This window comes from Pleuronectes platessa, chromosome 3 (assembly GCF_947347685.1).
Source record: "Pleuronectes platessa chromosome 3, fPlePla1.1, whole genome shotgun sequence".
NCBI lineage: Eukaryota > Metazoa > Chordata > Actinopteri > Pleuronectiformes > Pleuronectidae > Pleuronectes > Pleuronectes platessa.
The window spans coordinates 4,668,906-4,695,442 of NC_070628.1; the positions used below are offsets into that span (position 1 = coordinate 4,668,906).

Sequence of the window (26,537 nt, forward strand, 5' to 3'; positions counted from 1 at the left end):
TTGTGAGTCGTAGTTACTCAGCCACTAATGTGTGACAGCTCCTTTAACTCTTTCACGACACATTTTAATAGAGAAACTTAATGTGGTGAAAAGTCAACCACACACAGTTACACACACAGACACACACACACTACACACACACAGTATTGGTACTGAGACATAAATAAACAACCATTTCATTCTTATTATCATTTTTTTTTTTTTTTTACATCGTGAATTTAAATTGTTTTCTTTTATTCCCAATACTTGTTTCAATGCCAGAGTTGTTATAGCTCATAAAAATGAGCGGGCATATTTAAAGTGAATGATAATTTTGCTGTTATAAGGGGGTATAGCTCAGTGGTAGAGCATTTGACTGCAGATCAAGAGGTCCCCAGTTCAAATCTGGGTGCCCCCTACAACTAAGATGTCCTCAATTCAAATGATAGTAACGTTCCCCTCCATGTGGGCTGTTTCCTTCTGAAGGACCTTTTTTCAATGTGAGGTTTGGTTTGTCTGCAGGTACAGAGCTGAGTTTCTCTTTATAAAGAGAGTTAATAGGATGTTTTTATGAAAATAGTACAACAACTAAAATTGACTGATCACTTTATCATGCCATAAGATGTCATGTATTAGAGACTGAGCTACAGACAGAGGGGGTATAGCTCAGTGGTAGAGCATTTGACTGCAGATCAAGAGGTCCCCAGTTCAAATCTGGGTGCCCCCTATAAAGGACCAAGGACTCTAAGAAGATGAACAGATTCAGTTTAATTTATGAAAAACTCAGATAGCAAAAGAAGTGAAACAGAGAAGAATCTGGTTCGTCATCAACACACTCAGCCTTTTATCCATCGAACCAGGTAGGATGAACCCAAGGTTTTCTAGCTCGACTCTACACACAGCGTCCGACACTCAAACAATAGGTTTTACAGTATTTATTAGACCTTATGTGACAAGTTGTAACAAATGCCAAGGAATTATTCTAAAGTAGTTCATGTGAAATAATGATCAGAATAAATTATGCTTCATAATCTTAGAACCGGATGTCAGTACAGACAAGAGAATTCAACATAAGGGGGTATAGCTCAGTGGTAGAGCATTTGACTGCAGATCAAGAGGTCCTCAGTTCAAATCTGGGTGCCCCCTGTATAATGTTTGCTTTTCATCTCTATTACAACTACATTTGCAAATAGACATGAGCATTAAAAAAGCTGTTAAACCGACAAAAATGAGGTAAATTACTATTTTCCCGTTTGCCACTCCTGTTGGGTCAGGACTGTGCAGGAAATCAACTTGTCAGAAGCACACAGCAGTATAAAGTGTCATTGGGACCAGAAACAATGCTACTGTGGTTATCTACCTCAGTTCAAACTCAACAATTATGTGCACATTACAAAGAAAAGAATCATTGTTGCCTGTTGTTACCAAGATGTAGGAAATAATGAGCTATGCTAATCTGTTACAGAAAGATGGTGTGTAGAAAGGGGGTATAGCTCAGTGGTAGAGCATTTGACTGCATGATCAAGAGGTCCTCAGTACAAATCTGGGTGCCCCCTTCAAATTAGAGGTCCTCAATTCAAGTCATAGTACTGTTCAACCCAGCGTGGGCCGTTACCATCTAAAGGACATTTTGTTTTCAATCCTGATGGTTGGTTTGTTTGTCTGCAGGTACAGAGATGAGTTTGTCTTTATAAAGAGAGTTAATAGGATGTTTTTATGAAAATAGTACAGCTAGTTAAATTGACTGATCACTTTATCATGCCATAATATGTGATGTATTAGAGACTGAGCTAGATACATAGGGGGTATAGCTCAGTGGTAGAGCATTTGACTGCAGATCAAGAGGTCCCCAGCTCAAATCTGGGTGCCCCCTTCACCTTAGAGGTCCTCAATTCAAACAATAGTGATGTTCACCTCCACGAGGACCGTTGCCTTCTAAAGAACATTTCGTTTTCAATCCCGATGGTTGTTTTTTTTGTCTGCAGGTACAGAGCTGAGTTTGTCTTTATAAAGAGGGTTAATAGGATGTTTTTATGAAAAAAGTACAGCTACTTAAATTGACTGATCACTTTATCATACCATAAGAGGTGATCCATTAGAGACTGGGCGACAGACACAGGGGGTATAGCTCAGTGGTAGAGCATTTGACTGCAGATCAAGAGGTCCCCAGTTCAAATCTGGGTGCTCCCTATAAAGGACCAAGGACTTTAAGAAGATGAACAGATTCAGTTTAAGTTATGAAAAACTCAGATAACAAAAGGAGTGAAACAGAGAAGAATCTGGTTCGTCATCAACACACTCAGCCTTTTATCCATTGAACCAGGTAGGATGAACCCAAGGTTTTCTAGCTCGACTCTACACACAGCGTCCGACACTCAAACAATAGGTTTTACAGTATTTATTAGACCTTATGTGACAAGTTGTAACAAATGCCAAGGAATTATTCTAAAGTAGTTCATGTGAAATAATGATCAGAATAAATTATGCTTCAGAAGCACACAGCAGTATAAAGTGTCATTGGGACCAGAAACAATGCTACTGTGGTTATCTACCTCAGTTCAAACTCAACAATTATGTGCACATTACAAAGAAAAGAATCATTGTTGCCTGTTGTTACCAAGATGTAGGAAATAATGAGCTATGCTAATCTGTTACAGAAAGATGGTGTGTAGAAAGGGGGTATAGCTCAGTGGTAGAGCATTTGACTGCAGATCAAGAGGTCCTCAGTTCAAATCTGGGTGCCCCCTTCAAATTAGAGGTCCTCAATTCAAGTCATAGTACTGTTCAACCCAGCGTGGGCCGTTACCATCTAAAGGACATTTTGTTTTCAATCCTGATGGTTGGTTTGTTTGTCTGCAGGTACAGAGATGAGTTTGTCTTTATAAAGAGAGTTAATAGGATGTTTTTATGAAAATAGTACAGCTAGTTAAATTGACTGATCACTTTATCATGCCATAATATGTGATGTATTAGAGACTGAGCTAGATACATAGGGGGTATAGCTCAGTGGTAGAGCATTTGACTGCAGATCAAGAGGTCCCCAGCTCAAATCTGGGTGCCCCCTTCACCTTAGAGGTCCTCAATTCAAACAATAGTGATGTTCACCTCCACGAGGACCGTTGCCTTCTAAAGAACATTTCGTTTTCAATCCCGATGGTTGTTTTTTTTGTCTGCAGGTACAGAGCTGAGTTTGTCTTTATAAAGAGGGTTAATAGGATGTTTTTATGAAAAAAGTACAGCTACTTAAATTGACTGATCACTTTATCATACCATAAGAGGTGATCCATTAGAGACTGGGCGACAGACACAGGGGGTATAGCTCAGTGGTAGAGCATTTGACTGCAGATCAAGAGGTCCCCAGTTCAAATCTGGGTGCTCCCTATAAAGGACCAAGGACTTTAAGAAGATGAACAGATTCAGTTTAAGTTATGAAAAACTCAGATAACAAAAGGAGTGAAACAGAGAAGAATCTGGTTCGTCATCAACACACTCAGCCTTTTATCCATCGAACCAGGTAGGATGAACCCAAGGTTTTCTAGCTCGACTCTACACACAGCGTCCGACACTCAAACAATAGGTTTTACAGTATTTATTAGACCTTATGTGACAAGTTGTAACAAATGCCAAGGAATTATTCTAAAGTAGTTCATGTGAAATAATGATCAGAATAAATTATGCTTCAGAAGCACACAGCAGTATAAAGTGTCATTGGGACCAGAAACAATGCTACTGTGGTTATCTACCTCAGTTCAAACTCAACAATTATGTGCACATTACAAAGAAAAGAATCATTGTTGCCTGTTGTTACCAAGATGTAGGAAATAATGAGCTATGCTAATCTGTTACAGAAAGATGGTGTGTAGAAAGGGGGTATAGCTCAGTGGTAGAGCATTTGACTGCAGATCAAGAGGTCCTCAGTTCAAATCTGGGTGCCCCCTTCAAATTAGAGGTCCTCAATTCAAGTCATAGTACTGTTCAACCCAGCGTGGGCCGTTACCATTTAAAGGACATTTTGTTTTCAATCCTGATGGTTGTTTTGTTTGTCTGCAGGTACAGAGCTGAGCTTGTCTTTATAAAGAGGGTTAATAGGATGTTTTTATGAAAAAAGTACAGCTACTTAAATTGACTGATCACTTTATCATACCATAAGAGGTGATCCATTAGAGACTGGGCGACAGACACAGGGGGTATAGCTCAGTGGTAGAGCATTTGACTGCAGATCAAGAGGTCCCCAGTTCAAATCTGGGTGCTCCCTATAAAGGACCAAGGACTTTAAGAAGATGAACAGATTCAGTTTAAGTTATGAAAAACTCAGATAGCAAAAGGAGTGAAACAGAGAAGAATCTGGTTCGTCATCAACACACTCAGCCTTTTATCCATCGAACCAGGTAGGATGAACCCAAGGTTTTCTAGCTCGACTCTACACACAGCGTCCGACACTCAAACAATAGGTTTTACAGTATTTATTAGACCTTATGTGACAAGTTGTAACAAATGCCAAGGAATTATTCTAAAGTAGTTCATGTGAAATAATGATCAGAATAAATTATGCTTCAGAAGCACACAGCAGTATAAAGTGTCATTGGGACCAGAAACAATGCTACTGTGGTTATCTACCTCAGTTCAAACTCAACAATTATGTGCACATTACAAAGAAAAGAATCATTGTTGCCTGTTGTTACCAAGATGTAGGAAATAATGAGCTATGCTAATGTGTTACAGAAAGATGGTGTATAGTAAGGGGGTATAGCTCAGTGGTAGAGCATTTGACTGCAGATCAAGAGGTCCCCAATTCAAATCTCGGTGCCCCCTTCAAATTAGAGGTCCTCAATTCAAGTCATAGTAATGTTCAACCCAGGGTGGACAGTTACCATCAAAAGGACATTTTGTTTTCAATCCCGATGGATGGTTTGTTTGTCTGCAGGTACAGACCTGAGTTTGTCTTAATAAAGAGAGTTACAGTTTTTCTCAGTTGTTAACGCACAAAAAGCGAAAATTCGGCACAAATTGCACAACCTTCACTTCATGTACCAATCGCTCGCCCCAGTTTGTCACTACTTCACACTCCCTTATCTGCATTAAACTCTGACTTTTCTTGTTTACACTCTGATGTCAATTACACATAACCTTGTTGTCAAAACACTACACACAATGTTCAGTTGTTGCTTACACTTCTCAAGTAAAATCTCAAAGCATCGACCTACAACACACAAATACTCAAATCTCTACACATTCAGGTCTGTTGAGCAATTTCACAGCATTTACACAGTCGAACAGGAAACTGAAACTGTAGATATGGTTCGTGAGAAGAACTGTATCACACTCAGACAAATAAAAACTAGGATCCTGGCTGACCATGCTACATTTAGAAACGTCCAGACCGTCAGCCTCTCTACATTGGAGCGTATTCTTCATAGGAATGCCATGTGATGAAACAAGTGTTCAGGGTCCCATTCGAACGGAACACAGGCATCAAGGAGTAAGTACCAACATTCAGCACTGACACATGCATGTATTGTACCTGTAATCCAATATCGTTCCTTTTCTACAGTGTCTCACTGTAGCCCACTGTGTTGACCTCTCTGTGTCCATACTGTAACTTGCATTCTCATGCTGTCTGTGTCAGCGGATCCAGGAGCATGACACAGCTCATGTGTTGTACCAGTACATCTTTATTGATGAGGTAGGATTCAACCTGGTGAAGAGGAGGTGACGGGGCAGAAACCTCATTGGCCAGCGGGCCATTGTTGAGGTCCCCGGCCAGCGTGGTGGGAACATCACAATGTGTGCTGCAATGAATCACCATGGGATCTTGCACCGTCATGCCCACCTAGGGGCCTATAACGCTACCCGTCTCCTCGTCTTCCTGGATGGCCTGCATGACCTGCTGGTACTACCTGACCAGATAGATGACCCACAGCGGATCGATCACGTTGTCATCCGGGACAATGTGAGCTTCCACCGGGATGCTCAAGTGCGTGAGTCGTTCCAGGACCACCCACATTTCTCCGTTCTATACCTTCCACCTTATTCTCCTTTCCTGAATCCTATTGAGGAATTATTTTCAGCTTGGAGGTGGAAGGTATATGAACGGAACCCACAGGACCGGGTCCCACTGCTCCAGGCCATAGAGGAGGCCTGTGGCGACATGAGTGTCGAGGCCTGTCAGCATTTTGTGTGTGAGGTTTTTAGTTTTCTGTGTGCAGTTTTGAGAAAGCCGTTTTTGTTTTGAAAAACGTGTGTTAACGATTGTGAAAAACTGTAAATTTTGTGTAGGGTGGGGGCGGGGGTTGAGCAGGCCGGTTTACAGTACTGTACTGTTCTCTGTGTGTACCGAAATAAACCTTTTTATTGTGCATATTTGTGTGCTGTTTTATGTTTGACTATGAAAAAAGTAGGCCTACACTGAGACATTTTACAAAAGGAGAAATGGCTCATTCATTCATATGGTGTGTTCCATTTTGATGATTGTGTTTTCAATTTTGCACTTCAGTGTGCTGTAAATGCTTGGTAGTGTGCAAGGAAACGCTTAGTTGTGTGTTCCCAATGAATGGTATGCGTGTGTCATTTAAAAATATGGCTGTGTGTACCAAATGAAAACACGAGTTCCATTTTGTGAACAGGTAAGAGATTTGATGGCAAAGAGTCATTTTGCAAAGGGAGTGTCAGGTTTAGCATTTTGTGTGTGAGGTTTTCAGTTGTCTGTGTGCAGTTTTGAGAAAGCCGTTATTGTTTTGAAAAACACGTGTTAGAGACTGGGCTACAGACATAGGGGGTATAGCTCAGTGGTAGAGCATTTGACTGCAGATCAAGAGGTCCCCAGTTCAAATCTGGGTGCCCCCTACAGCTAAGAGTTCCAAACTTAAAATGATTGTACTGTTGCATTCCATGTGTTAAATAAGTACTGAATGTCTACAGGGAGTAATCCCACTATGAAAGTCAAGTGACATTATGCCATTAGAGGACCTTTTCTTTTTGTTTTCTGTCCTGTTTGTCCTCATTTCAAACTCAACGGCAACTGAACGGTTTTCACTTTCTTGCCTGTGCTGCATGTTTCATGGTAAAGAGAAAGAAAAGGCTGTTGCACCATGTTCCCCAGGTGTGAAAAACAATAAGATGTGATCTATTAGTGACAGTGTTAATGTATAGGGGGTATAGCTCAGTGGTAGAGCATTTGACTGCAGATCAAGAGGTCCTCAGTTCAAATCTGGGTGCCCCCTCTATATTATTTGCTTTATATAAAAATTTGCAGATATTCTTGATCATTTCAAATACTGCTATTCCTAAACAATGTGGTAACTGACTGTTTCCCTGTTGCCACTCCTGTTGTGTTATGAACGTGCCGGAAACCAACTTGTCAGAGGCACACGACAGAAGACAGTGTGCTAAGATGCTACTGTGGTTATCCACCTCAGTTCAAAGTCAACAATTATATGCACATTACAAAAAGAAAAGAATCATTGTTGCCTGTTGTTACCAAGATGTAAGAAATACTGAGCTATGCTAATTTGTTGCAGAAAGATGGTGTGTAGAAAGGGGGTATAGCTCAGTGGTAGAGCATTTGACTGCAGATCCAGAGGTCCTCAGTTCAAATCTGGGTGCCCCCTTCACATTAGAGGTCCTCAATTCAAATCATAGTACTGTTCAACTCAGCGTGGGCCGCTACCATCTAAAGGACATTTTGTTTTCAATCCTGATGGTTGGTTTGTTTGTCTGCAGGTACAGAGATGAGTTTGTCTTTATAAAGAGAGTTAATAGGATGTTTTTATGAAAATAGTACAGCAAGTTAAATTGACTGATCACTTTATCATGCCATAATATGTAATGTATTAGAGACTGAGCTACAGACATAGTGGGTATAGCTCAGTGGTAGAGCATTTGACTGCAGTTCAAGAGGTCCCCAGTTCAAATCTGCGTGGCCCCTACAGCAGAGAGTTCCTAGCTTAAAATTATTGTACAGTTGCATTCCATGTGTTAAATAACTACTGAATGTCTACAGTGGGTAATCCCACTATGAAAGTCAAGTGACACTATGCCATTAGAGGACCTTTTGTTTCTGTCCTGTTTGTCCTCATTTCAAACTCAACAGCAACTGATAACATTTCACTTTCTTCCCTGTGCTGCATGGTTTAAGAGAAAGGCAAGGCTTTTGCACAATGTTCCCCAGGTGTGAAAAGCAATAAGATGTGATCTATTAGTGACACTGTTATGTTTATAGGGGGTATAGCTCAGTGGTAGAGCATTTGACTGCAGATCAAGAGGTCCTCAGTTCAAATCTGGGTGCCCCCTGCTATCTTTTTCATTTGTATGTCACCCAAATTCATAGTTGTCTACACGTTTTTTTTAAATGTGGATATACCTGCGAAACATGGCAGGTAAGTCCTTCCCCATGCTCCCTTGACTCAGTTGTCAGCACGTACCAAGATTTCAATCAGTTTTTGGCACTCAATCAAATTTTGATTATCTGTTGTTGAAATTCTGTCAGGAGGGGTTTAGCAAAGGGTTAGAGCAATTGACTGCAGATCAAGAGGTCCTCAGTTCAAATCTGGCTGCCCCCTAAAAATGAATAAGGATTGTAAGATCCTCAATCAATTTGATCAGATTCAGTTTAATTCATGAAAAACTCAGACAACAAAAGCAATGACACATAGAAGAATCTGGTTTATTATCAACACACTCGCTTTTTATCCATCAAACCATTTAGGATGAACACCAGGTTTTCTAGCTCGACTCTACACACAGCGTATGACCCTCAAACAATACGTTTTACAGTATTGGACCTTATGTGACAAGTTGTAACAAATGCCAAGGAATTATTCTGAAGTAGTTCATGTGAAATAATGATCAGAATAAATTATGCTTCATAATCTTAGAAGCAAATGTCAGTACACAAAGTAATTTAAACACAAGGGGGTATAGCTCAGTGGTAGAGCATTTGACTGCAGATCAAGAGGTCCTCAGTTCAAGTCTGGGTGCCCCCTCTCTATTGTTTGCTATATATCTCTATTACAACCATATTTGCAGATAGACATGTGATTTACAAAAGCTGTTAAACCGACAACAATGAGGTAAATTACTATTTTCCCGTTGCCACTCCTGTTGTGTCAAGACTGTGCAGGAAATCAACTTGTCAGAAGCACACAGCAGTCGAAAGTAACATTGGGACCAGAAATAATGTTACTGTGGTTATCTACCTCAGTTCAAACTCAACAATTACGTTCACATTACATTGAAAATAATCATTGTTGCCTGTTTTTACCAAGATGTAAGAAATACTGAGCTATCATGATGTGTTACAGGAAAGTTGTTCATGAACAGGGGGTATAACTCAGTGGTAGAGCATTTGACTGCAGATCAAGAGGTCCTCAGTTCAAATCTGGGTGCCCCCTCTATATTGTTTGCTTTACATCTCTGTTACATCAACATTTGCAGATAAACATGATAATGTCAATTGTGGTAAACCTGCAAACATGTCGCCATTAACTATTTGTTCCCATTTCCACTTCTGTTGTGTTATCACTGTGCTGGAAACCAACGTGTCAGAGGCACACAGCAGTGGAAAGTGTCATGGGGACCAGAGACAACGTTACTGTGGTTATCCACCTCCCTTCCAATTTAACAATGATGTGCTCATTACAAAGAAAACAAATAATTGTTGCCTCTTATAACGAACATGTAAGAATACTGAGCTATGCTCATGTGTTTCTGAAGAAAATTTGCATGAATAGGGGGTGTAGCTCAGTGGTAGAGCATTTGACTGCAGTTCAAGAGGTCCCTAGTTCAAATCTGGGTGCCCCCTGTGGTTATGATTAATTTGGCCCAAGACTTTGCCTACTTTAAAGTTATACCTGTGGTTTGATTGTTAGCAGGATTACACAAAAACAACTGAGTGGATTCCCACAAACCATTCTGGTGCAATGCTACATGCGTCAGTTAATAACTCCTTTATTTCTGTTTTGAATTAAAACAAATCAGACATACTTAGCGGGATTAGTGTATAAAATTCTTTGTGGAGGGTATGTTTTCATTGGGTTCACTAGTCTCAGTGCCCGGGGTTATAGCTCAGTGGTAGAGCATTTGACTGCAGATCAAGAGGTTGTCAGTTTAAACCTGGGTGCCCCCTGCAGTTGTAATGAACTGTGCTGTGGTTCTTGTGTAACTTAATGTCTTCCTGGCTGAGGTGTGATTTTGTGTCGTGTGCTGACAGGCTGGATTTGGAGGAGTATCAGAACACCAGCGTGTGCTCTCACTCATCTCTTCCTGTTTAAATGAGCGGCGGTGCTCAGTGCTTCACGCTGACGGAGCCTGGTGACAGCCGGGTTCCACAGCTGCTCCACGCTTGCCGCCTCATTGTGCTGTTTGTATATTTAGCTGCTCTCTTCCACTTCCTCCGCTGTTGACGCTGGGAAAGCACAAAACAGCACCGCCGCCATTCCGCCCTCTCAGCGTCCTCCCCCCCTCTCTTCCTCCCTCACGCCTCCCCTCGTTTGCTCGCCGTCTCTTCAAAGCGTTCGTTGAGAAAGAAACTCGGAGGTGATTCACAGAGCCACAAACAATACCGATGGGCGGCCGTGGTTTTCCGGGTCACTCTTACATTTTGGATTGACCCCAGTTACAGTACAATATGAGGCTGAAAATGGAATCTGAGCCTGTAACGTCTAAATCGAGACCTGGGAGGGAAACACCAGCAGATATTAGTCATACTCATGAGTTGGCAGCATATTTTTACTTGGACTTAAGTATTCATGGTTCCACTGTGATTATTCCATTGTGTTCTTCAGGGAGCTGTTAAACTCATTTTCCCAAGGATCACATTAACTGTTGGATTTCACAGCCTGTGCAACATACAGGTACACAAAGACTCAACCAAAGACTGTACAATATGTATTTACAGCTACTTTATGTTGATCTATTAGTGACAGTTTACATGTATAGGGGGTATAGCTCAGTGGTAGAGCATTTGACTGCAGATCAAGAGGTCCTCAGTTCAAATCTGGGTGCCCCCTCTCTATTGTTTGCTTTACATCTCAACATTTGCAGATAAACAAGAGAATGTCACTTGTGGTAAACCTGCAAACATGTGGCCATTAACAATTTTTTCCCATTTCCACTGCTGGTGTGTTATCACCGTGCTGGAAACCAACGTGTCAGAGGCACACAGCAGTAGAAAGTGTCATGGGGACTGGAAATAATGTTACTGTGGTAATCCACCTCCCTTCAAATTTAACAATGATGTGCTCATTACAAAGAAAACACATAATTGTTGCCTGTTATGACAAAGATGTAAGAATACTGAGCTATGGTCATGTGTTTCAGAAGGATTATGAATGAACGGGGGGTATAGCTCAGTGGTAGAGCATTTGACTGCAGATCAAGAGGTCCCCAGTTCAAATCTGGGTGCCCCCTCTCTATTGTTTGCTTTACATACTGGTAAACCTGCAAAAACGAGGTAATTCAGTCTTTTCCCGTTGCCACTCATGTTGTGTTACTGTTGGGACTGTGCCGGAAACCAACGTGTCAGAAGCAGGAATTGCTAACACACAACAGAAGAAAGTATCATGGGGACCAGAAATAATGTTACAGTGGTTATCCACCTCAGTTCAACGCAACAATGATGTGCTCATTACAAAGCAAAGAATCATTGTTGCCTGTTGTTACCAAGATTTAAGAAATACTGAACTATTCTTATTTGTTTCAGAAGCTTTCTTCATGAACAGGGGGTATAGCTCAGTGGTAGAGCATTTGACTGCAGATCAAGAGGTCCTCGGTTCAAATCTGGGTGCCCCCTTCAGCTGTGAGGTTCTCACAGTAAGTGACAGTAATGTTGCCCCCTCTATGTTGTTTGCTTTACATCAACATTTACAGATATACATGAGCATGTCAAACGCTGCTAAACATGCAAAAACGACGTAATTCACCCTTTTCCCGTTGCCACTCATGTTGTGTTACTGTTGGGACTTTGCCGGAAACCAACGTGACAGAAGCAAGAATTGCAAACACACAACAGAAGAAAGTATCATGGGGACCAGAAATAATGTTAATGTGGTTATCAACCTCAGTTCTAACGCAACAATCATGTGCTCATTACAATGCAAAGAATCATTCTTGCCGGTTCTTACCAAGATTTAAGAAATACTGACCTATTCTCATGTGTTTCAGAAGGATTGAGCATGAACAGGGGGTATAGCTCAGTGGTAGAGCATTTGACTGCAGATCAAGAGGTCCTCAGTTCAAATCTGGGTGCCCCCTACAACTAAGAGTTCCTGAATTCAAATTATAGTAACGTTCACCTCCATGTGGGCCGTTACCTTCTAAAGGACATTTTTTCAATGTAAGGGTTGGTTTGTCTGCAGGTACAGGGCTGAGTTTGTCTTTATAAAGAGGGTTAATAGGAGGTTTTTATGAAAAGAGTACAGCTACTGAAATTGACTCATCACTTTGTCATTCCATAAGATGTCATGTATTAGAGAAAGAGCTACAGAAATAGGGGGTATAGCTCAGTGGTAGAGCATTTGACTGCAGATCAAGAGGTCCTCACTTCAAATCTGGGTGCCCCCTATAAGTTTTTAAGGACATTAAAGGGGCTCAGGGTACATGAATTGCTTCTGTTTAACTTCCTGAAAAACCCAGAAAACAATGATTCAGGTTTAACATCAAAACACTCAGCTTTTTATCAATTAAACCAGGAAAGTAAACCCTGTACACAAGTAGTGTACGTCCACAGTGGTCAATCCCACTATGAAAGTCAATTGACCCTATGTCATTAGAGGATCTTTCTTTTTTGTTTCTGTCCTGTTTGTCCTCATTTCAAACTCAACAGTAACTGAACGGTTTTCACTTTCTCGCCTGTGCTGCATGTTGCATGGTACAGAGAAAGTAAATGCTGTCGCACAATGTTCCCCAGTTGTGAAAAACAATAATATGTGATCTATTAGTTAAAGTGCCAACAGATCAGGGGGTATAGCTCAGTGGTAGAGCATTTGACTGCAGATCAAGAGGTCCTCAGTTCAAATCTGGGTGCCCCCTGTGTTTGCTTTACAACAACAGTTGCAGATATACATGAGCAATTCAGATACTGGTAAAAATTTAATAATTCCCTGTTTTACTGTTGGGACTGTGCCGGAAACCAACGTGTCAGAAACAGGAATTGCAAACACACAACAGAAGAAAGTATCATGGGGACCAGAAATAATGTTACTGTGGTTATCCACCTCAATTCAAACTCAACAATTATCTGCGCAGTACAAAGAAAATAATCAATGTTGCTTCTTGTTACCAAGATGTAAGAAATACTGAGCTATTGTGATGTGTTACAGAAAGATTGTGCATGAATAGGGGGTATAGCTCAGTGGTAGAGCATTTGACTGCAGATCAAGAGGTCCTCAGTTCAAATCTGAGTGTTCCCTGCAGCTAAGAGCTCATCTGAGAGCCGGAAACTTCTGAATGGATTTCCATCAAAGTTTCTTAACATTGTAAGATATTTATTTTTTTTTGTTTTCTGTATTGTGAAAAAGGACATTTTCCTTTGACACTTTCCCATAATATTGAAATTCCATGCAGCTTGATTGAGACTGTTGGACCTTGGTGGAGATATGGGCTGTTCAGAGTATCATTCTAGTTTCATTTATTCTATAAATACGCATTTCATTCTATTCTTTATATTAATCTTATGTTTGTTTTTATTCTTCCGTCTGCTACTACCGTGTAGAAAGCTGAATGATAGTATTGATTACTATAATGGGGTATAGCTCAGTGGTAGAGCATTTGACTGCAGATCAAGAGGTCCTCAGTTCAAATCTGGGTGCCCCCTACAAAGAAGCTGAATGAATATGAGCAGACTTGTTTTATTTTTCTGAAAAAAACAGACGACAAAGATTCAGGTTCTTCATCAACACACTCAGTCTTTTATCCATCGAACCAGGTAGGATGAACCCAAAGTTTTCTAGCTTGGCTCTACACACAGAGTCACTCATACAATAGTATTGGAAGTATTTATTAGACCTTATGTGAGATGTGGTAGCCTATGCCAAGGAATTATTTCGAAGTACTTAATGTGAAATAATGATCAGAGTATATTTTGCTCAAGTAGAGTTTTTCCTTGTTTTTATTCCACCCTTCCATCATGATATAAGAAAATTGTCTCAGTAGAATTTGTGTAATCCTGCAAACACACAGACAAACAGATAAAACGTACTAAAGGCCGATATATGCTACTCCGTTTTGATGGAGACGGACACATGGGAAAGCCTTCTCCGACGTGGAACGCACCTCGGAGAGCTCTACGTACACCTTAGATTTTTTTAACTATACATCGGATTGTCGGAGAGCCTACTGATACCCCTTGGCTGTGATTGGTCCACTAACAACATCATTTCCGAACAACATAATTTCCGGAATCTCACATTTCCGGACCTCACACTTCCTGTTTCATCCAGAGACGCCAAAAGTCAGCTGCTATCGCTGTCCACTGGCTGGTTGAGGGACAGGGTAGGTAGTCTGGCTGTAGAGCTGTCCACAACGCCTTGCACACCTCGGACACCGTGCAGGATGCCAGTTTGTAGCTCGCTGCTACAGCCTGTTGTTTTCCACCAGAGGCTCAAAAACCATTGAGCCACCTTCTGTTCTGGGGCTGAATCGTTTTCGGCACCCACAGCCTTCAGAGAACAATAAATGAAAAAGAGTCCGTCGTATCGGTCCGTCTGTTACTGAGTCGGAGTAGCATATTTCAGCGTTAACAGCCATGAAAACAATGATAATCTTTGACATCAAATCTCAGCACAGACCGTCCACTCCAGCACAAGGGGGTATAGCTCAGTGGTAGAGCATTTGACTGCAGATCAAGAGGTCCTCAGTTCAAATCTGGGTGCCCCCTGTATATTGTTTACTTCAACAATCAATCAACATTTGCAGATATACATGATAATTTCAAATACTTGTAAACCTGCAAAAATTTGGTAATTCATTATTTTCCCTTTGCCACTCATGTTGTGTCAGGACTGTGCAGGAAATCAACTTGTCAGAAGCACACAGCAGTATAAAGTGTCATTGGGACCAGAAACAATGCTACTGTGGTTATCTACCTCAGTTCAAACTCAACAATTATGTGCACATTACAAAGAAAAGAATCATTGTTGCCTGTTGTTACCAAGATGTAGGAAATACTGATCTATGCTAATCTGCTACAGAAAGATGGTGTGAAGTAAGGGGGTATAGCTCAGTGGTAGAGCATTTGACTGCAGATCAAGAGGTCCTCAGTTCAAATCTGGGTGCCCCCTTCAAATTAGAGACTCTCTATTCAAATCATAGTACTCTTCACCTCCACTTGGGCCGTTACCATCTAAAGGACATTTTCTTTTCAATCCCGATGGTTGGTTTGTTTGTCTGCAGGTACAGCGCTGAGCTTGTCTTTATAAAGAGAGTTAATAGGATGTTTTTATGAAAATAGTACAGCAACTAAAATTGACATATCACTTTATCATGCCATAAGATGTGATGTATTAGAGACAGGGTCAAGACATAGGGGGTATAGCTCAGTGGTGGAGCATTTGACTGCAGATCAAGAGGTCCTCAGTTCAAATCTGGGTGCCCCCTGCTATCGTTTTCATTTGTATGTCACCCAAATTCATAGGTGTGTACACGTTTTTTTAAAATGTGGATATACCTGCGAAACATGGCAGGTGAGTCCCTCCCCATGCTCCCTTTAGTCAATTGTTAGCACGTACCAAGATTTCAATCAGTCTTTGGCACTCAATCAAATTTTGATTATCTATTATTGATAAATCTTCTGTCAGAAGGGGGTATAGCTCAGTGGTAGAGCATTTCACTGCAGATCAAGAGTACCTCAGTTCAAATCTGGGTATCACCTAAAAATGATCAAGGACTGTGAGATGCTCAATCAATTTGAACAGATTCAGTGCAATTTATGAAAAACTCAGACAACAAAAGCAATGAAACAGAGAATCATTTAGTTCATCAACACACTGAGCTTTTTATCCATCGAACCAGGTAGGATGAACCCAAGGTTTTCTAGCTTGACTCTACACACAGCGCCCGACACTCAAACAATAGCATTTACAGTATTTATTAGACCTTAAGTGACTAGTTGTAACAAATGCCAAGGAATTATTCTGAAGTAGTAAATGTGAAATAATGACCAGAATAAAATATGCTCCATAATGTTAGAACCAGATGTCAGCACAGACAAGAGATTTTCAACACAATCAGAATCAGAATCAGAATGTATTTATTGCCAAACAGGTTTACACCTATGAGGAATTTGCTCTGGTTATTGGTGCATGCAATGAACATAGAACATACAAACAAGGGGGTATATCTCAGTGGTAGAGCATTTGACTGCAGATCAAGAGGTCCTCAGTTCAAATCTGGGTGCCCCCTCTATATTGTTTACTTCAACAATCAATCAACATTTGCAGATATACATGATAATTTCAAATACTTGTAAACCTGCAAAAATTTGGTATTTCATTATTTTCCCTTTGCCACTCATGTTGTGTTACTGTTGGGACTGTGCCGATAACCAACATGTCAGAAGCAGGAATTGTAAACACACAACAGAAGAAAGTGTCATGGGGACCAGAAATATTGTTAATGTGGTTATCCACCTCAAATCGAAAACAAAGTTGTTGCCTGTTGTTACAAAGATGTAAGAAATACTGAGCTACGCTAATGTGTTACAGAAAGATTGTGCATGAATAGGGGGTATAGCTCAGTGGTAGAGCATTTGACTGCAGATCAAGAGGTCCTCAGTTCAAATCTGAGTGCCCCCTGCAGCTAAGAGCTCATCTGAGAGCCAGAAACTTCTGAATGGATTTCCATCAAAATTTCTTAACATTGTAAGATATTTATTTTTTTTTGTTTTCTGTATTGTGAAAAAGGACATTTTCCTTTGACACTTTCCCATAATATTGAAAGTCCATGCAGCTTGATTGAGACTGTTGGACCTTGGTGGAGATATGGGCTGTTCAGAGGATCATTCTAGTTTCATTTATTCTATAAATACACGTTTCATTCTATTCTGTATATTAATCTTATGTTTGTTTTTATTCTTCCGTCTGCTACTACTGTGTAGAAAGCTGAATGATAGTATTGATTACTATAAGGGGGTATAGCTCAGTGGTAGAGCATTTGACTGCAGATCAAGAGGTCCTCAGTTCAAACCTGGGTGCCCCCTACAAAGACGCTGAATGAACATGAGCAGACTTGTTTTATTTTTCTGAAAAAAACAGACGACAAAGATTCAGGTTCGTCATCAACACACTCAGCTTTTTATCCATCGAACCAGGTAGGATGAACCCAAAGTTTTCTAGCTTGGCTCTACACACAGAGTCACTCATACAATAGTATTGGAAGTATTTATTAGACCTTATGTGAGATGTGGTAGCCTATGCCAAGGAATTATTCCGAAGTACTTAATGTGAAATAATGATCAGAGTATATTTTGCTCAAGTAGAGTTTTTCCTTGTTTTTATTCCACCCTTCCATCATGATATAAGAAAATTGTCTCAGTAGAATTTGTGTAATCCTGCAAACACACAGACAAACAGATAAAACAAACTAAAGGCCGATATATGCTACTCCGTTTTGATGGAGACGGACACATGGGAAAGCCTTCTCCGACGTGGAACGCACCTCGGAGAGCTCGACGTACACCTTAGATTTTTCTAACTATACATCGGATTGTCGGAGAGCCTACGGATACCCCTTGGCTGTGATTGGTCCACTAACAACATCATTTCCGAACAACATAATTTCTGGAATCTCACATTTCCGGACCTCACACTTCCTGTTTTATCCAGAGAAGCCAAAAGTCCGCTGCTATCGCTGACCACTGGATGGTTGAGGGACAGGGTAGGTAGTCTGGCTGTAGAGCTGTCTACAACGCCTTGCACACCTCGGACACCGTGCAGGATGCCAGTTTGTAGCTCGCTGCTACAGCCTGTTGTTTTCCACCAGAGGCTAAAAAACTGTTGTGCCACCTACTGTTCTGGGGCTGAATCGTTTTCGGCACCCACAGCCTTCAGAGAACAATAAATGAAAAAGAGTCCGTCGTATCGGTCCGTCTGTTACTGAGTCGGAGTAGCTTATTTCAGCCTTAACAGCCATGAAAACAATGATAATCTTTGACGTTATATCTGAGCACAGACCGTCCACTCCAACACAAGGGGGTATAGCTCAGTGGTAGAGCATTTGACTGCAGATCAAGAGGTCCTCAGTTCAAATCTGAGTGCCCCCTGCAACTAGGAGCTCATCTGAGAGCCAGAAACTTCTGAATGGATTTCCATCAAAGTTTCTTTAACATTGTACGATATGTATTTTGTTTTGTTTTCTATATTGTGAAAAAGGACACTTTCACATAATATTGAAATTCCATGCAGCTTGATTGAGACTGTTGGACCTTTGTGGACATATGGTCTGTTCTGAGTACCTTTCTAGTTTTATTTATTATAGAAATACATGTTTCATTCTATTCAGTATATAAATCTTATGTTTGTTTTTATTCTTCCGTCTGCTACTACCGTGTAGAAAGCTGAATGATAGCATTGATTAATCTAATGGGGTATAGCTCAGTGGTAGAGCATTTGACTGCAGATCAAGAGGTCCTCAGTTCAAATCTGGGTGCCCCCTACAAAGACACTGAATCAATGTGATCAGCTTCTGTTTAACTTTCTGAAAAATTCAGACGACAAAGATTCAGGTTCTTCATCAACACACTCAGTCTTTTATCCATCGAACCAGGTAGGTTGAATCCCAAGTTTTCTAGCTTGGCTTTACACACAGAGTCACTCATACAATAGTATTGGAAGTATTTATTAGACCTTATGTGAGATGTGGTAGACAATGCCAAGGAATTATTTCGAAGTACTTCATGTGAAATAATGATCAGAGTATATTTTGCTCCGGTAGAGGTTTTCCTTTTTATTTCACCCTTCCATCATGTTTTAATTAAAAAAGGCAGATATATGCTACTCCGTTTTGATGAAGACGGACACATGGGAAAGCCTTCTCCGAGCACCTCGGAGAGCTCTACGTACACCTCGGATTTTTTTAAATATACGTAGGATTGTCGGAGAGCCTACGGATACCCCTTGGCTGTGATTGGTCCGCTAACAACATCATTTCCGGAATCTCACATTTCCGGACCTCACACTTCCTGTTTTATCCAGAGACTTCAAAAGTCCGCTACTCTCGCTGTCCACTGGCTGGTTGAGGGACAGGGTAGGTAGTCTGGCTGTAGAGCTGTCCACAACGCCTTGCACACCTCGGACACCGTGCAGGATGCCAGTTTGTAGCTCGCTGCTACAGCCTGTTGTTTTCCACCAGAGGCTCAAAAACCATTGAGCCACCTTCTGTTCTGGCGGTGAACTGTTTTCAGCACCCACAGCTTTCGGAGAACCATAAATGAAAAAGAGTCCGTCGTATCCGTCTGTCCGTCCATAACGGAGGTGGAGTAGCATATTTCAGCCTTAACAGCCATGAAAACAATGATAATCTTTGACGTCATATTTCAGCACAGACCGCCCACTCCAACACAAGGGGATATAGCTCAGTGGTAGAGCATTTGACTGCAGATCAAGAGGTCCTCAGTTCAAATCTGGGTGCCCCCTGTGGCTGTGTGTCTACTGGGCCAAAAATCGGCATTATTTAAAGTCGTAGATGTGGCCCTTTACTTCCAGTGAGTGCATAAAACAATGAAGTTATCTTGGAATCCATTGAAATGAGTGGAAACTATGACCAGGTTAAATTTTCACCCTGTTTTTCATGTTCTCATAACTGGTTTGACAATAAACAACTTTAATTTTAAATCTTACAGTGACTTGGTTGAGGAAAAACCTTTTCATAACTTTGTTCCATTAATTTTTGGAGGACATTATGAATAGATTCATATGTAATTGTTGATGAAAGAATTCAGTATGTGTCATATGATGATGATGATGATGATGATGACATTATTCTTCCTTGAAACAGCTGCAGAATGAAATCTTCTTCTTCCGGCGACCACACAATTCTTCTTGATGAATTGATGACCCTTCCACTGTAAAGGTCAACTGTCTCCCAGACACTGCTCAGTGTGTGTCTGCATGTTGCAGCTGTAATCGTCAAAGAATTTCATTAGTCTGGGTTTCCATTAAAAAAAATGTGTAGTGGCTTGTGTTCGTCTGAATTCTGTTTCAGATTCCAGACACGAATGAGACAACTACAAAAAAAGTTCAATCCATCACTTGTGACTGTGACGGCATCAGAGACTTCAAATGTCTTATTGGTCGATAGAAACTACATCACATGAAGTGTTTTAAACTCAAACAATGCTAATTTAAAATGTGAGTAGATTTTTATGTTCAAGTGTATTTTAAACAAATAGTCAGAATAAACATGTCCCTGCAAACCATAAAAAAAAAGGTGCATGTAAAGACAATTAAGTTTTATCTCATCATTGAGGTGAATTTTGAATATTTTATCATCCTGCACTCTTTACTTTCCTTTTTGTAAACGTTCCTTAATGAACTGTGGAATTTCTTTTATAGAAATTATAGATTGGTTTAAGATTCAATTTGATCATAGAGATTCTGAGCAAGGGTTCCTCATGTTCTGCTTTGTTAAAATCAATTGGAAAAACAACTTTTTGGCATTTTTAAAGATTGCTTGTGTCATAAGTCAAATGCAGTATGACACAAGTCCCCCATATTCTTATTTATTTATTATATTTTGACATCACTACATCCCACAGCTCCACATAACTTCAAGGAAATCGGTCCTGTAGTTTTTAAACTAACAGACAAACAGCAATGAAGAGATAACCTCTGTTCACTCATTGATCCTGAGGGATTTGTCTCACTGAGAAGATGCAGCTAGGACTCAGACCAACAGTTGTGTGGAGGTTGTGCGTCGCCGGGTGTGTGACCCGTGTTTGAACTCTGCCGGCCGAGCGGCGGCTGCTCGCCTCATCCTGCAACAGGCTGCGGTGACACAGGAAGTTGGCACCAGGACAGGAGAGGGGGGGGCGGGAGGAAAGTCATTAATTAGGTCGGGATATTTGACAGGAAGTTAATTAACACTCTCACACGGAAGCACACGCTCGGTGAGGTTTGTGAAAGGGAAGCAGGGATGAGGGAGGAGAGGAGACATCAGATATCAAACACGTTGGATTAATACGAGTGGAAAGACGCGGCCTTCAGAGGAACTGACAGACAGATGGTCCGACATTAACTCACTCAACTCGTCTGTTAACCAACTCTCACCGTCTGATGATTGAGTTACTTCAGTCTAGTCAGAGGGAAACGGTTTGTCTGAACTCAGAGTCTGGATCCCAGTAGAATCCTTATCTTTGCTCCATCTTAACGAGTCATTAAATGTGTCTGGACGCACACACACACACACACACACACACACACACACACACACACACACACACACACGTTAGACAGACCTGCTGGTTTATTCATTCGCCCTTTTCCATTCAGGAGAAATGTTTCGGTCACAGATGAATGAAGAGTTTTCGTTTCCCACCAGCGAGACTTCAGAGTTCAGTCACGTTTCATGAATCCGTCCTTTGATTGAGTGTCACAGCAGAAGTTTTCAAGAGGCAAACCGATGTCGACAAATCAATCAATGTCAAGTTCGTGTAGACGACAGGACGGACGTGAGTCACACAAGATTCTTTTGTATGCTCCCTAAATCATAATGTGAAACCAAACTAACAAATCAACAAAAGAACAAACACATGAAGTTTGCTGTAAAAACACCTTCAATAATTCATTATAGCTTCTTTTGATTCACTCTGTCTCTGGTGAGTTTCTCATGTCTGATGTTTGATGATGTGAAACTGAAGACTCACATGTTTTCTCAGGCTTTTGAGTCATTAATTGTCTTTTTCTATTTACTTTTTAGCCTTTTATTGTATTATTTTTTATAGGGTTTATTTGATTCTTGTACTTATCTTTTTTTCCATTTATTTTTCAGTACTTTGGTCAATGCCGGTTGTTTTAAATATGCTTTATAAATATAAACTTGAATTACAATAATGATCTACTGAAGCAAAACTTCAGTAGATCAGTAAATAACATTTTCTCATGAGTAAAATATTAAAATCTAAAAAATATAGTCTGCAGAACATCTAAACATTTTAAGGCAAATTAAACATCTGTGCAAGCTGCGTACATGTTCTGCATTATCCCACCTGCTCAAACACACACACACACACACACACACACACACACACACACAGAGTATAGGACTAGCTCTCCTTCCTCTCTGACATACTGGGAATTCCATCAACACTGTGAACTGAGAGCATGCACCACTGTAAACCTGATACACATCCAAATTGTCACACACACACAAACACACACACACACACACACACACGCACATACTGTACATTTACACTGCGGTCATAATTGAGATGAGTCGTCAGTGTGCAGGAGCAGCATGTCCCCACAGTCTGTCAATCACATATACATTTATGTGTGTGTGTGTGTGTGTGTGTGTGTGTGTGTGTGTGTGTGTGTGTGCGTGTGTATGTGTGTGTTGGTCCAGGAATAGCTGCCCTGGGACGCCTGTTTCCTCTGTCTTCCCTCTGCAGGGAGGGAGAATCCAGCCGTGACCCCAAAATGAAACTCACAGCTTCCTGGAAAACAGAACCCATCTCCCCTGGAGCTGTGCACAGATCTGTCTCCTGGTCAACGATCTCCTCAGCGCAACACGGACAAAACACACTCAGGACAAACCGGTACGCAGCAGAAGAGATAAAAAAAAGATATATAAAACGTTTCTCCATAGATCCAGTGTTAATCAGGGAGCTGGTTCCACTCTTCTTTGCTAATTTATGAGAAATAATTAACATGTCCTCCAGGTATTATGAATAAAATGTTGTAGCAAAGAATTATCTGAGCTCCACATCTTCTGTTAAGTCTAAGATCATTAACTTTTATGGTTCTAGCTGTGGAGCATACCACAACTCCACAGCCAGCCCCCCCCCCCCCCCCCCCCCCCCCAACGTGCTGTTCCTCTTTGTTTTGTTTGACCTCCTTCAATCCACACAATAATCCCAGAGGATTACAACAAATGCAAGGAGAGTTTTTCTGATCAAAAAAAGAACATTGACAAACATTTGCCCCAGATCTCACTCACGACAACATGAACCAAGCAGAAATTGCAGATGACGTAATGCTGAGTTGGTGTTTTCACGTTTAGAGGAAGAGAAACAGACCAGATATATTACAGAAGTTCTAAATGTTCCTGTTAATTTTATGATGTAATCAGGATTGAAATGTAAACAAAAATGTGGCTTCTGCTATTTGGTTTCAATCCCTTCACACATGCAGAGCAACGTTAACTCTCTACTGGCATGTTTGGGAAAATTTGAATCAGTTTTCATGGAGCAACACCATCAGATTATGTTTTCGGGTTTTCATTCACAATATATCAAGAAAGCCTGCAGAGAATTTGTTCAAATTTGCTCTCAAAGATGAACTGGCTATAATTTGGGGATCAAAGCTCAAAGGTCAAAGGTTGCTGTGTTTTTAGTCTGTTTGTTTTTTTATTTCACTGCCACCCAACTTGACCTGGACTCTCTGGCAGAAGAGACACTCAGTGGGAGCTTCCTGGTTCAATAAATGATTCATAAATTATAAATAATTAATATTTCACTATCATGTAAAGAAGTTGTTTATTTCACCACTTCTTGTCTTTTATTTTATTCTATTCACTTGACATACGAACACTTTAAATAAACATTTAATAGAATAAAAGAAGCCTCTCAACATCACAGTTATCATATTGCAGATATTGCAAATTGCTGATATCAAGTTTCCTATAACTTCCCCTTTAAGAGCACCCATGGGCCCCCGGGTCTCCCTGCTCCTAATAAGGAGGTGGTAAGTCCTTCCTTCCAGAGGAGAGGAGCGAGGCCCCTGGGGCAGAGGTGAGGACCACGGTCAAGTTCGGCACCGGAGGACTCCTACTTCCAGTGAAATACTTTCAAAATAAAACCTCATATCTACTGTCAGTCAGTACCTCGACTGAAAGACAAATACTACACAAACATCATTAATCATCGATAGATCCGAGGAGGAATTAATCTTAGTAGAAAAGTTACTTTAACATCTATACTTTTTACTTCTTGTAAATGCTTCTAATTAGAATATGTACATTTTATGTATTATCTTTGTGATATGAATTTACTTTGCAGTACTCGATCGTATGTAAGTATTTGTTATTTTCATGATTAGTTATCCTTTATTTTCCTTATTCATTATTTTTGCTGGATGTTTGGTTTGAAATCATTAAACTCCCACGCGATCCCAAGCAACCCTCTTATTTTGAAAGCCAAATCGTCTTGGTTTCCGGTGTGCACCCGAGTTCCGCTGTGTGACTTGATGGTGAAAAACTTGCTTCTCTTTGGAAAAGCTGCTCCGCCGCTTGAGCAGCGACCAGAGAGGATCCGCGCAAGAGGCGAGAACACCCGGATCCAGCGGAGACGCAGCGCGCAGCCGCAGCGGGAGAGGCAGCACAGCCACGGGGGGGGCGGATGCGAAGTGTGAGACATGCAGGAGGCTGATAACGACGAGAGGGACATTCAGATCCGAGCAGATGCAACGAGCAGCCAAGTGGATCCCGGGATGAGAAGAATCTGAGTCTTTTTTGCAGCGGAGCGTCCAGAGAATTACGCACGACGCGCTGCTCCAACTTTTACGCAAGGACCTCTGGAGTTGTGGGTTTTTCACTCATGCTACATTATTTATTTTGATTTTTACACTGAAGTGCGGTTTTGAAACGGGAGCTCGTCACCTGACACGTTCATCTGGAGCTTTGACTTTACCGTGGACGCATCTGGCACCTTTACGCGTTCCAGCGCACGGGTTTTCCAGAAATCCCACATTTGGAGACATTATTTTTCTTGGGGATCATAACGCGGACTCCTCATCACACTGCACTGGTATAACTGGAACTGCATGGCTGTAGATTCCCTCAGTCACAACAGCTCGCATTCACGCACCTGTCCCGCAGCTCCCGTGACGTCTCCGCTTGTGAGCTTTTCGGGTATGGACACATTCAGACGTCTCGCCTGCGTGTGACTCACTGTGAGCAAACATTTGTTCTTGCGCTTAAAGGCAGTGGCACTTTGCGTTTGGGATATTTTATCTGTGCGCGTCTCGCACAGGCACGAGCGGCCAGCGCGCGGCACCGGGACGAGGATCGGTGCAGCCGGGGGATTGGACGCCGACGTGCTAAATGCCCAGCCGGTCGCTTGCGGCTCCTCAGGCTGGGCGGCGACATGAGGTCCTGGGTCCTGCTGCTGCTGCTGAGCGCGCTGTCAGCGGCGCGTCTGAGGCTCGGCAGCGCTGAGGTAAGACCGCGAGCTGCCGGTGAGAAGAACCGTGGATTCACGTGTGTTGACCTGTCAGTGAACAACGGGTTTATAGGTGGAGACATCAATTGTGTAGTTGTTCTAGTTTATATGAAAGGACACTCAGGAGAATGTCTGGGAAAGATGTTGGGCATGAGTTATAAACATATTTTCAACAGGAAACTTTTCACAACTTCCTCCATTTGAGAGCCACTGCTGTTAGGGAACCAACCAACCAACAGGAATAGTTAGATATCAGAAAAACCTTTATCCTCAGGTCTATTTTATCTGATTGCACAGGTTGGGTTCACCTCCACTGCTCCACCTGAGTCCCTTAGACTCTATTTTGGGCCCTTTACCAACTAAATCCTCTGGATGGGCTGAATGCTGTTGGAAGACGTTTCCTCTCCTGTGACCAGTTTCTCTCTCTGATCTCTAACCAGCCTGTAAACACTCAGTCGTCCTGAGGAAATCTCTGTAAAGATGAAGAGAACAGAGGGAAAGGTTGTGACTCAGTTACTGTGTGTCACACAGACAGTGTCAGTCATGAGAGGTCGTGATATCTCCTCTGATGCACAGAGAGAATCTGACCTCCACCTGTGCAGGGGATGTTTTCTACACATCTGCACCTTTCTGAGCCTCTGAACCTTCTCCACCCTGTGCTGCGCCTGTTTCTCTCCATGGTTCCTTTTTTCTATGTTGAGTGGTCTTCTCCCAGAGTGTTGCAAGGAAGAGTCACAGTGTCGTAGAGAGAGAGAGAGAGAGAGAGAGAGAGAGAGAGAGAGAGAGAGAGAGAGAGAGAGAGAGCCTTGGCTTTGGGCCGACAGCAGCAGGAGCTAAAATCTACCCATCAGCCCAGCTGCTGTTTTCACTGTCGCACCAAAGCATCAAGGTCCTTACTGTCACTCTGCTGATGAAATCATTTCTCTCTCAGTTATTTTTTTAGTGCAGTGACTTTGTCTTATTAATCTCATTAATTACGTTTCCCTGCACAGTCATACCAGCTGGATTTTCATATGTCGATGGAGATATTGCTCCTCAAACTCAAAAAGATTGAAAGTGTTCATCCATTAGTTTTCCTCTGTGCCAGTGATTATTACTCATCTTCATAATTAACTCACAGAGGAGGTTTTCATCTTCGTTCATTTGTTTGATGGTTTGCAAGATTATGCAAAAAAATCTGGTGCAGATC

General features: G+C 41.4%; 1 protein-coding gene and 37 non-coding genes across 38 annotated transcripts in view; all 38 read left to right on the plus strand.

Annotated features, from left to right (window-relative positions):
* The first annotated feature begins 325 nt into the window (after window positions 1-325).
* On the plus strand, window positions 326-397 carry trnac-gca (transfer RNA cysteine (anticodon GCA)). The gene has a single exon. It is a non-coding gene; the product is annotated as a tRNA-Cys (tRNA).
* A 237-nt stretch (window positions 398-634) lies between these two features.
* trnac-gca (transfer RNA cysteine (anticodon GCA)) lies at window positions 635-706 on the plus strand. The gene has a single exon. It is a non-coding gene; the product is annotated as a tRNA-Cys (tRNA).
* A 347-nt stretch (window positions 707-1,053) lies between these two features.
* trnac-gca (transfer RNA cysteine (anticodon GCA)) lies at window positions 1,054-1,125 on the plus strand. The gene has a single exon. It is a non-coding gene; the product is annotated as a tRNA-Cys (tRNA).
* A 655-nt stretch (window positions 1,126-1,780) lies between these two features.
* trnac-gca (transfer RNA cysteine (anticodon GCA)) lies at window positions 1,781-1,852 on the plus strand. The gene has a single exon. It is a non-coding gene; the product is annotated as a tRNA-Cys (tRNA).
* Window positions 1,853-2,097: 245 nt separating this feature from the next.
* On the plus strand, window positions 2,098-2,169 carry trnac-gca (transfer RNA cysteine (anticodon GCA)). Its single transcript has one exon. It is a non-coding gene; the product is annotated as a tRNA-Cys (tRNA).
* A 485-nt stretch (window positions 2,170-2,654) lies between these two features.
* On the plus strand, window positions 2,655-2,726 carry trnac-gca (transfer RNA cysteine (anticodon GCA)). Its single transcript has one exon. It is a non-coding gene; the product is annotated as a tRNA-Cys (tRNA).
* A 245-nt stretch (window positions 2,727-2,971) lies between these two features.
* trnac-gca (transfer RNA cysteine (anticodon GCA)) lies at window positions 2,972-3,043 on the plus strand. Its single transcript has one exon. It is a non-coding gene; the product is annotated as a tRNA-Cys (tRNA).
* Window positions 3,044-3,288: 245 nt separating this feature from the next.
* trnac-gca (transfer RNA cysteine (anticodon GCA)) lies at window positions 3,289-3,360 on the plus strand. The gene has a single exon. It is a non-coding gene; the product is annotated as a tRNA-Cys (tRNA).
* A 485-nt stretch (window positions 3,361-3,845) lies between these two features.
* On the plus strand, window positions 3,846-3,917 carry trnac-gca (transfer RNA cysteine (anticodon GCA)). Its single transcript has one exon. It is a non-coding gene; the product is annotated as a tRNA-Cys (tRNA).
* Window positions 3,918-4,162: 245 nt separating this feature from the next.
* On the plus strand, window positions 4,163-4,234 carry trnac-gca (transfer RNA cysteine (anticodon GCA)). The gene has a single exon. It is a non-coding gene; the product is annotated as a tRNA-Cys (tRNA).
* Window positions 4,235-4,719: 485 nt separating this feature from the next.
* On the plus strand, window positions 4,720-4,791 carry trnac-gca (transfer RNA cysteine (anticodon GCA)). Its single transcript has one exon. It is a non-coding gene; the product is annotated as a tRNA-Cys (tRNA).
* Window positions 4,792-6,750: 1,959 nt separating this feature from the next.
* trnac-gca (transfer RNA cysteine (anticodon GCA)) lies at window positions 6,751-6,822 on the plus strand. The gene has a single exon. It is a non-coding gene; the product is annotated as a tRNA-Cys (tRNA).
* A 305-nt stretch (window positions 6,823-7,127) lies between these two features.
* On the plus strand, window positions 7,128-7,199 carry trnac-gca (transfer RNA cysteine (anticodon GCA)). The gene has a single exon. It is a non-coding gene; the product is annotated as a tRNA-Cys (tRNA).
* Window positions 7,200-7,514: 315 nt separating this feature from the next.
* trnac-gca (transfer RNA cysteine (anticodon GCA)) lies at window positions 7,515-7,586 on the plus strand. The gene has a single exon. It is a non-coding gene; the product is annotated as a tRNA-Cys (tRNA).
* Window positions 7,587-7,833: 247 nt separating this feature from the next.
* trnac-gca (transfer RNA cysteine (anticodon GCA)) lies at window positions 7,834-7,903 on the plus strand. Its single transcript has one exon. It is a non-coding gene; the product is annotated as a tRNA-Cys (tRNA).
* Window positions 7,904-8,196: 293 nt separating this feature from the next.
* On the plus strand, window positions 8,197-8,268 carry trnac-gca (transfer RNA cysteine (anticodon GCA)). The gene has a single exon. It is a non-coding gene; the product is annotated as a tRNA-Cys (tRNA).
* Window positions 8,269-8,888: 620 nt separating this feature from the next.
* On the plus strand, window positions 8,889-8,960 carry trnac-gca (transfer RNA cysteine (anticodon GCA)). Its single transcript has one exon. It is a non-coding gene; the product is annotated as a tRNA-Cys (tRNA).
* A 336-nt stretch (window positions 8,961-9,296) lies between these two features.
* Window positions 9,297-9,368, plus strand: trnac-gca (transfer RNA cysteine (anticodon GCA)). Its single transcript has one exon. It is a non-coding gene; the product is annotated as a tRNA-Cys (tRNA).
* A 338-nt stretch (window positions 9,369-9,706) lies between these two features.
* On the plus strand, window positions 9,707-9,778 carry trnac-gca (transfer RNA cysteine (anticodon GCA)). Its single transcript has one exon. It is a non-coding gene; the product is annotated as a tRNA-Cys (tRNA).
* Window positions 9,779-10,913: 1,135 nt separating this feature from the next.
* On the plus strand, window positions 10,914-10,985 carry trnac-gca (transfer RNA cysteine (anticodon GCA)). The gene has a single exon. It is a non-coding gene; the product is annotated as a tRNA-Cys (tRNA).
* Window positions 10,986-11,313: 328 nt separating this feature from the next.
* Window positions 11,314-11,385, plus strand: trnac-gca (transfer RNA cysteine (anticodon GCA)). Its single transcript has one exon. It is a non-coding gene; the product is annotated as a tRNA-Cys (tRNA).
* A 310-nt stretch (window positions 11,386-11,695) lies between these two features.
* Window positions 11,696-11,767, plus strand: trnac-gca (transfer RNA cysteine (anticodon GCA)). Its single transcript has one exon. It is a non-coding gene; the product is annotated as a tRNA-Cys (tRNA).
* A 389-nt stretch (window positions 11,768-12,156) lies between these two features.
* On the plus strand, window positions 12,157-12,228 carry trnac-gca (transfer RNA cysteine (anticodon GCA)). The gene has a single exon. It is a non-coding gene; the product is annotated as a tRNA-Cys (tRNA).
* Window positions 12,229-12,465: 237 nt separating this feature from the next.
* On the plus strand, window positions 12,466-12,537 carry trnac-gca (transfer RNA cysteine (anticodon GCA)). The gene has a single exon. It is a non-coding gene; the product is annotated as a tRNA-Cys (tRNA).
* Window positions 12,538-12,933: 396 nt separating this feature from the next.
* On the plus strand, window positions 12,934-13,005 carry trnac-gca (transfer RNA cysteine (anticodon GCA)). The gene has a single exon. It is a non-coding gene; the product is annotated as a tRNA-Cys (tRNA).
* Window positions 13,006-13,313: 308 nt separating this feature from the next.
* Window positions 13,314-13,385, plus strand: trnac-gca (transfer RNA cysteine (anticodon GCA)). The gene has a single exon. It is a non-coding gene; the product is annotated as a tRNA-Cys (tRNA).
* A 332-nt stretch (window positions 13,386-13,717) lies between these two features.
* On the plus strand, window positions 13,718-13,789 carry trnac-gca (transfer RNA cysteine (anticodon GCA)). Its single transcript has one exon. It is a non-coding gene; the product is annotated as a tRNA-Cys (tRNA).
* A 990-nt stretch (window positions 13,790-14,779) lies between these two features.
* On the plus strand, window positions 14,780-14,851 carry trnac-gca (transfer RNA cysteine (anticodon GCA)). The gene has a single exon. It is a non-coding gene; the product is annotated as a tRNA-Cys (tRNA).
* Window positions 14,852-15,182: 331 nt separating this feature from the next.
* trnac-gca (transfer RNA cysteine (anticodon GCA)) lies at window positions 15,183-15,254 on the plus strand. The gene has a single exon. It is a non-coding gene; the product is annotated as a tRNA-Cys (tRNA).
* Window positions 15,255-15,498: 244 nt separating this feature from the next.
* trnac-gca (transfer RNA cysteine (anticodon GCA)) lies at window positions 15,499-15,570 on the plus strand. The gene has a single exon. It is a non-coding gene; the product is annotated as a tRNA-Cys (tRNA).
* A 202-nt stretch (window positions 15,571-15,772) lies between these two features.
* Window positions 15,773-15,844, plus strand: trnac-gca (transfer RNA cysteine (anticodon GCA)). The gene has a single exon. It is a non-coding gene; the product is annotated as a tRNA-Cys (tRNA).
* A 458-nt stretch (window positions 15,845-16,302) lies between these two features.
* On the plus strand, window positions 16,303-16,374 carry trnac-gca (transfer RNA cysteine (anticodon GCA)). Its single transcript has one exon. It is a non-coding gene; the product is annotated as a tRNA-Cys (tRNA).
* Window positions 16,375-16,694: 320 nt separating this feature from the next.
* On the plus strand, window positions 16,695-16,766 carry trnac-gca (transfer RNA cysteine (anticodon GCA)). Its single transcript has one exon. It is a non-coding gene; the product is annotated as a tRNA-Cys (tRNA).
* Window positions 16,767-17,098: 332 nt separating this feature from the next.
* Window positions 17,099-17,170, plus strand: trnac-gca (transfer RNA cysteine (anticodon GCA)). The gene has a single exon. It is a non-coding gene; the product is annotated as a tRNA-Cys (tRNA).
* A 990-nt stretch (window positions 17,171-18,160) lies between these two features.
* Window positions 18,161-18,232, plus strand: trnac-gca (transfer RNA cysteine (anticodon GCA)). Its single transcript has one exon. It is a non-coding gene; the product is annotated as a tRNA-Cys (tRNA).
* A 320-nt stretch (window positions 18,233-18,552) lies between these two features.
* trnac-gca (transfer RNA cysteine (anticodon GCA)) lies at window positions 18,553-18,624 on the plus strand. The gene has a single exon. It is a non-coding gene; the product is annotated as a tRNA-Cys (tRNA).
* Window positions 18,625-19,532: 908 nt separating this feature from the next.
* trnac-gca (transfer RNA cysteine (anticodon GCA)) lies at window positions 19,533-19,604 on the plus strand. The gene has a single exon. It is a non-coding gene; the product is annotated as a tRNA-Cys (tRNA).
* A 5,669-nt stretch (window positions 19,605-25,273) lies between these two features.
* si:ch211-79m20.1 (uncharacterized) overlaps window positions 25,274-26,537 on the plus strand; it is a 14,662-nt gene continuing 13,398 nt past the window's right edge. The window contains exon 1 of the mRNA XM_053419798.1: window positions 25,274-25,345. Coding sequence (XP_053275773.1) covers window positions 25,274-25,345 — 72 coding nt within the window. The remainder of the gene's footprint in view (window positions 25,346-26,537) is intronic.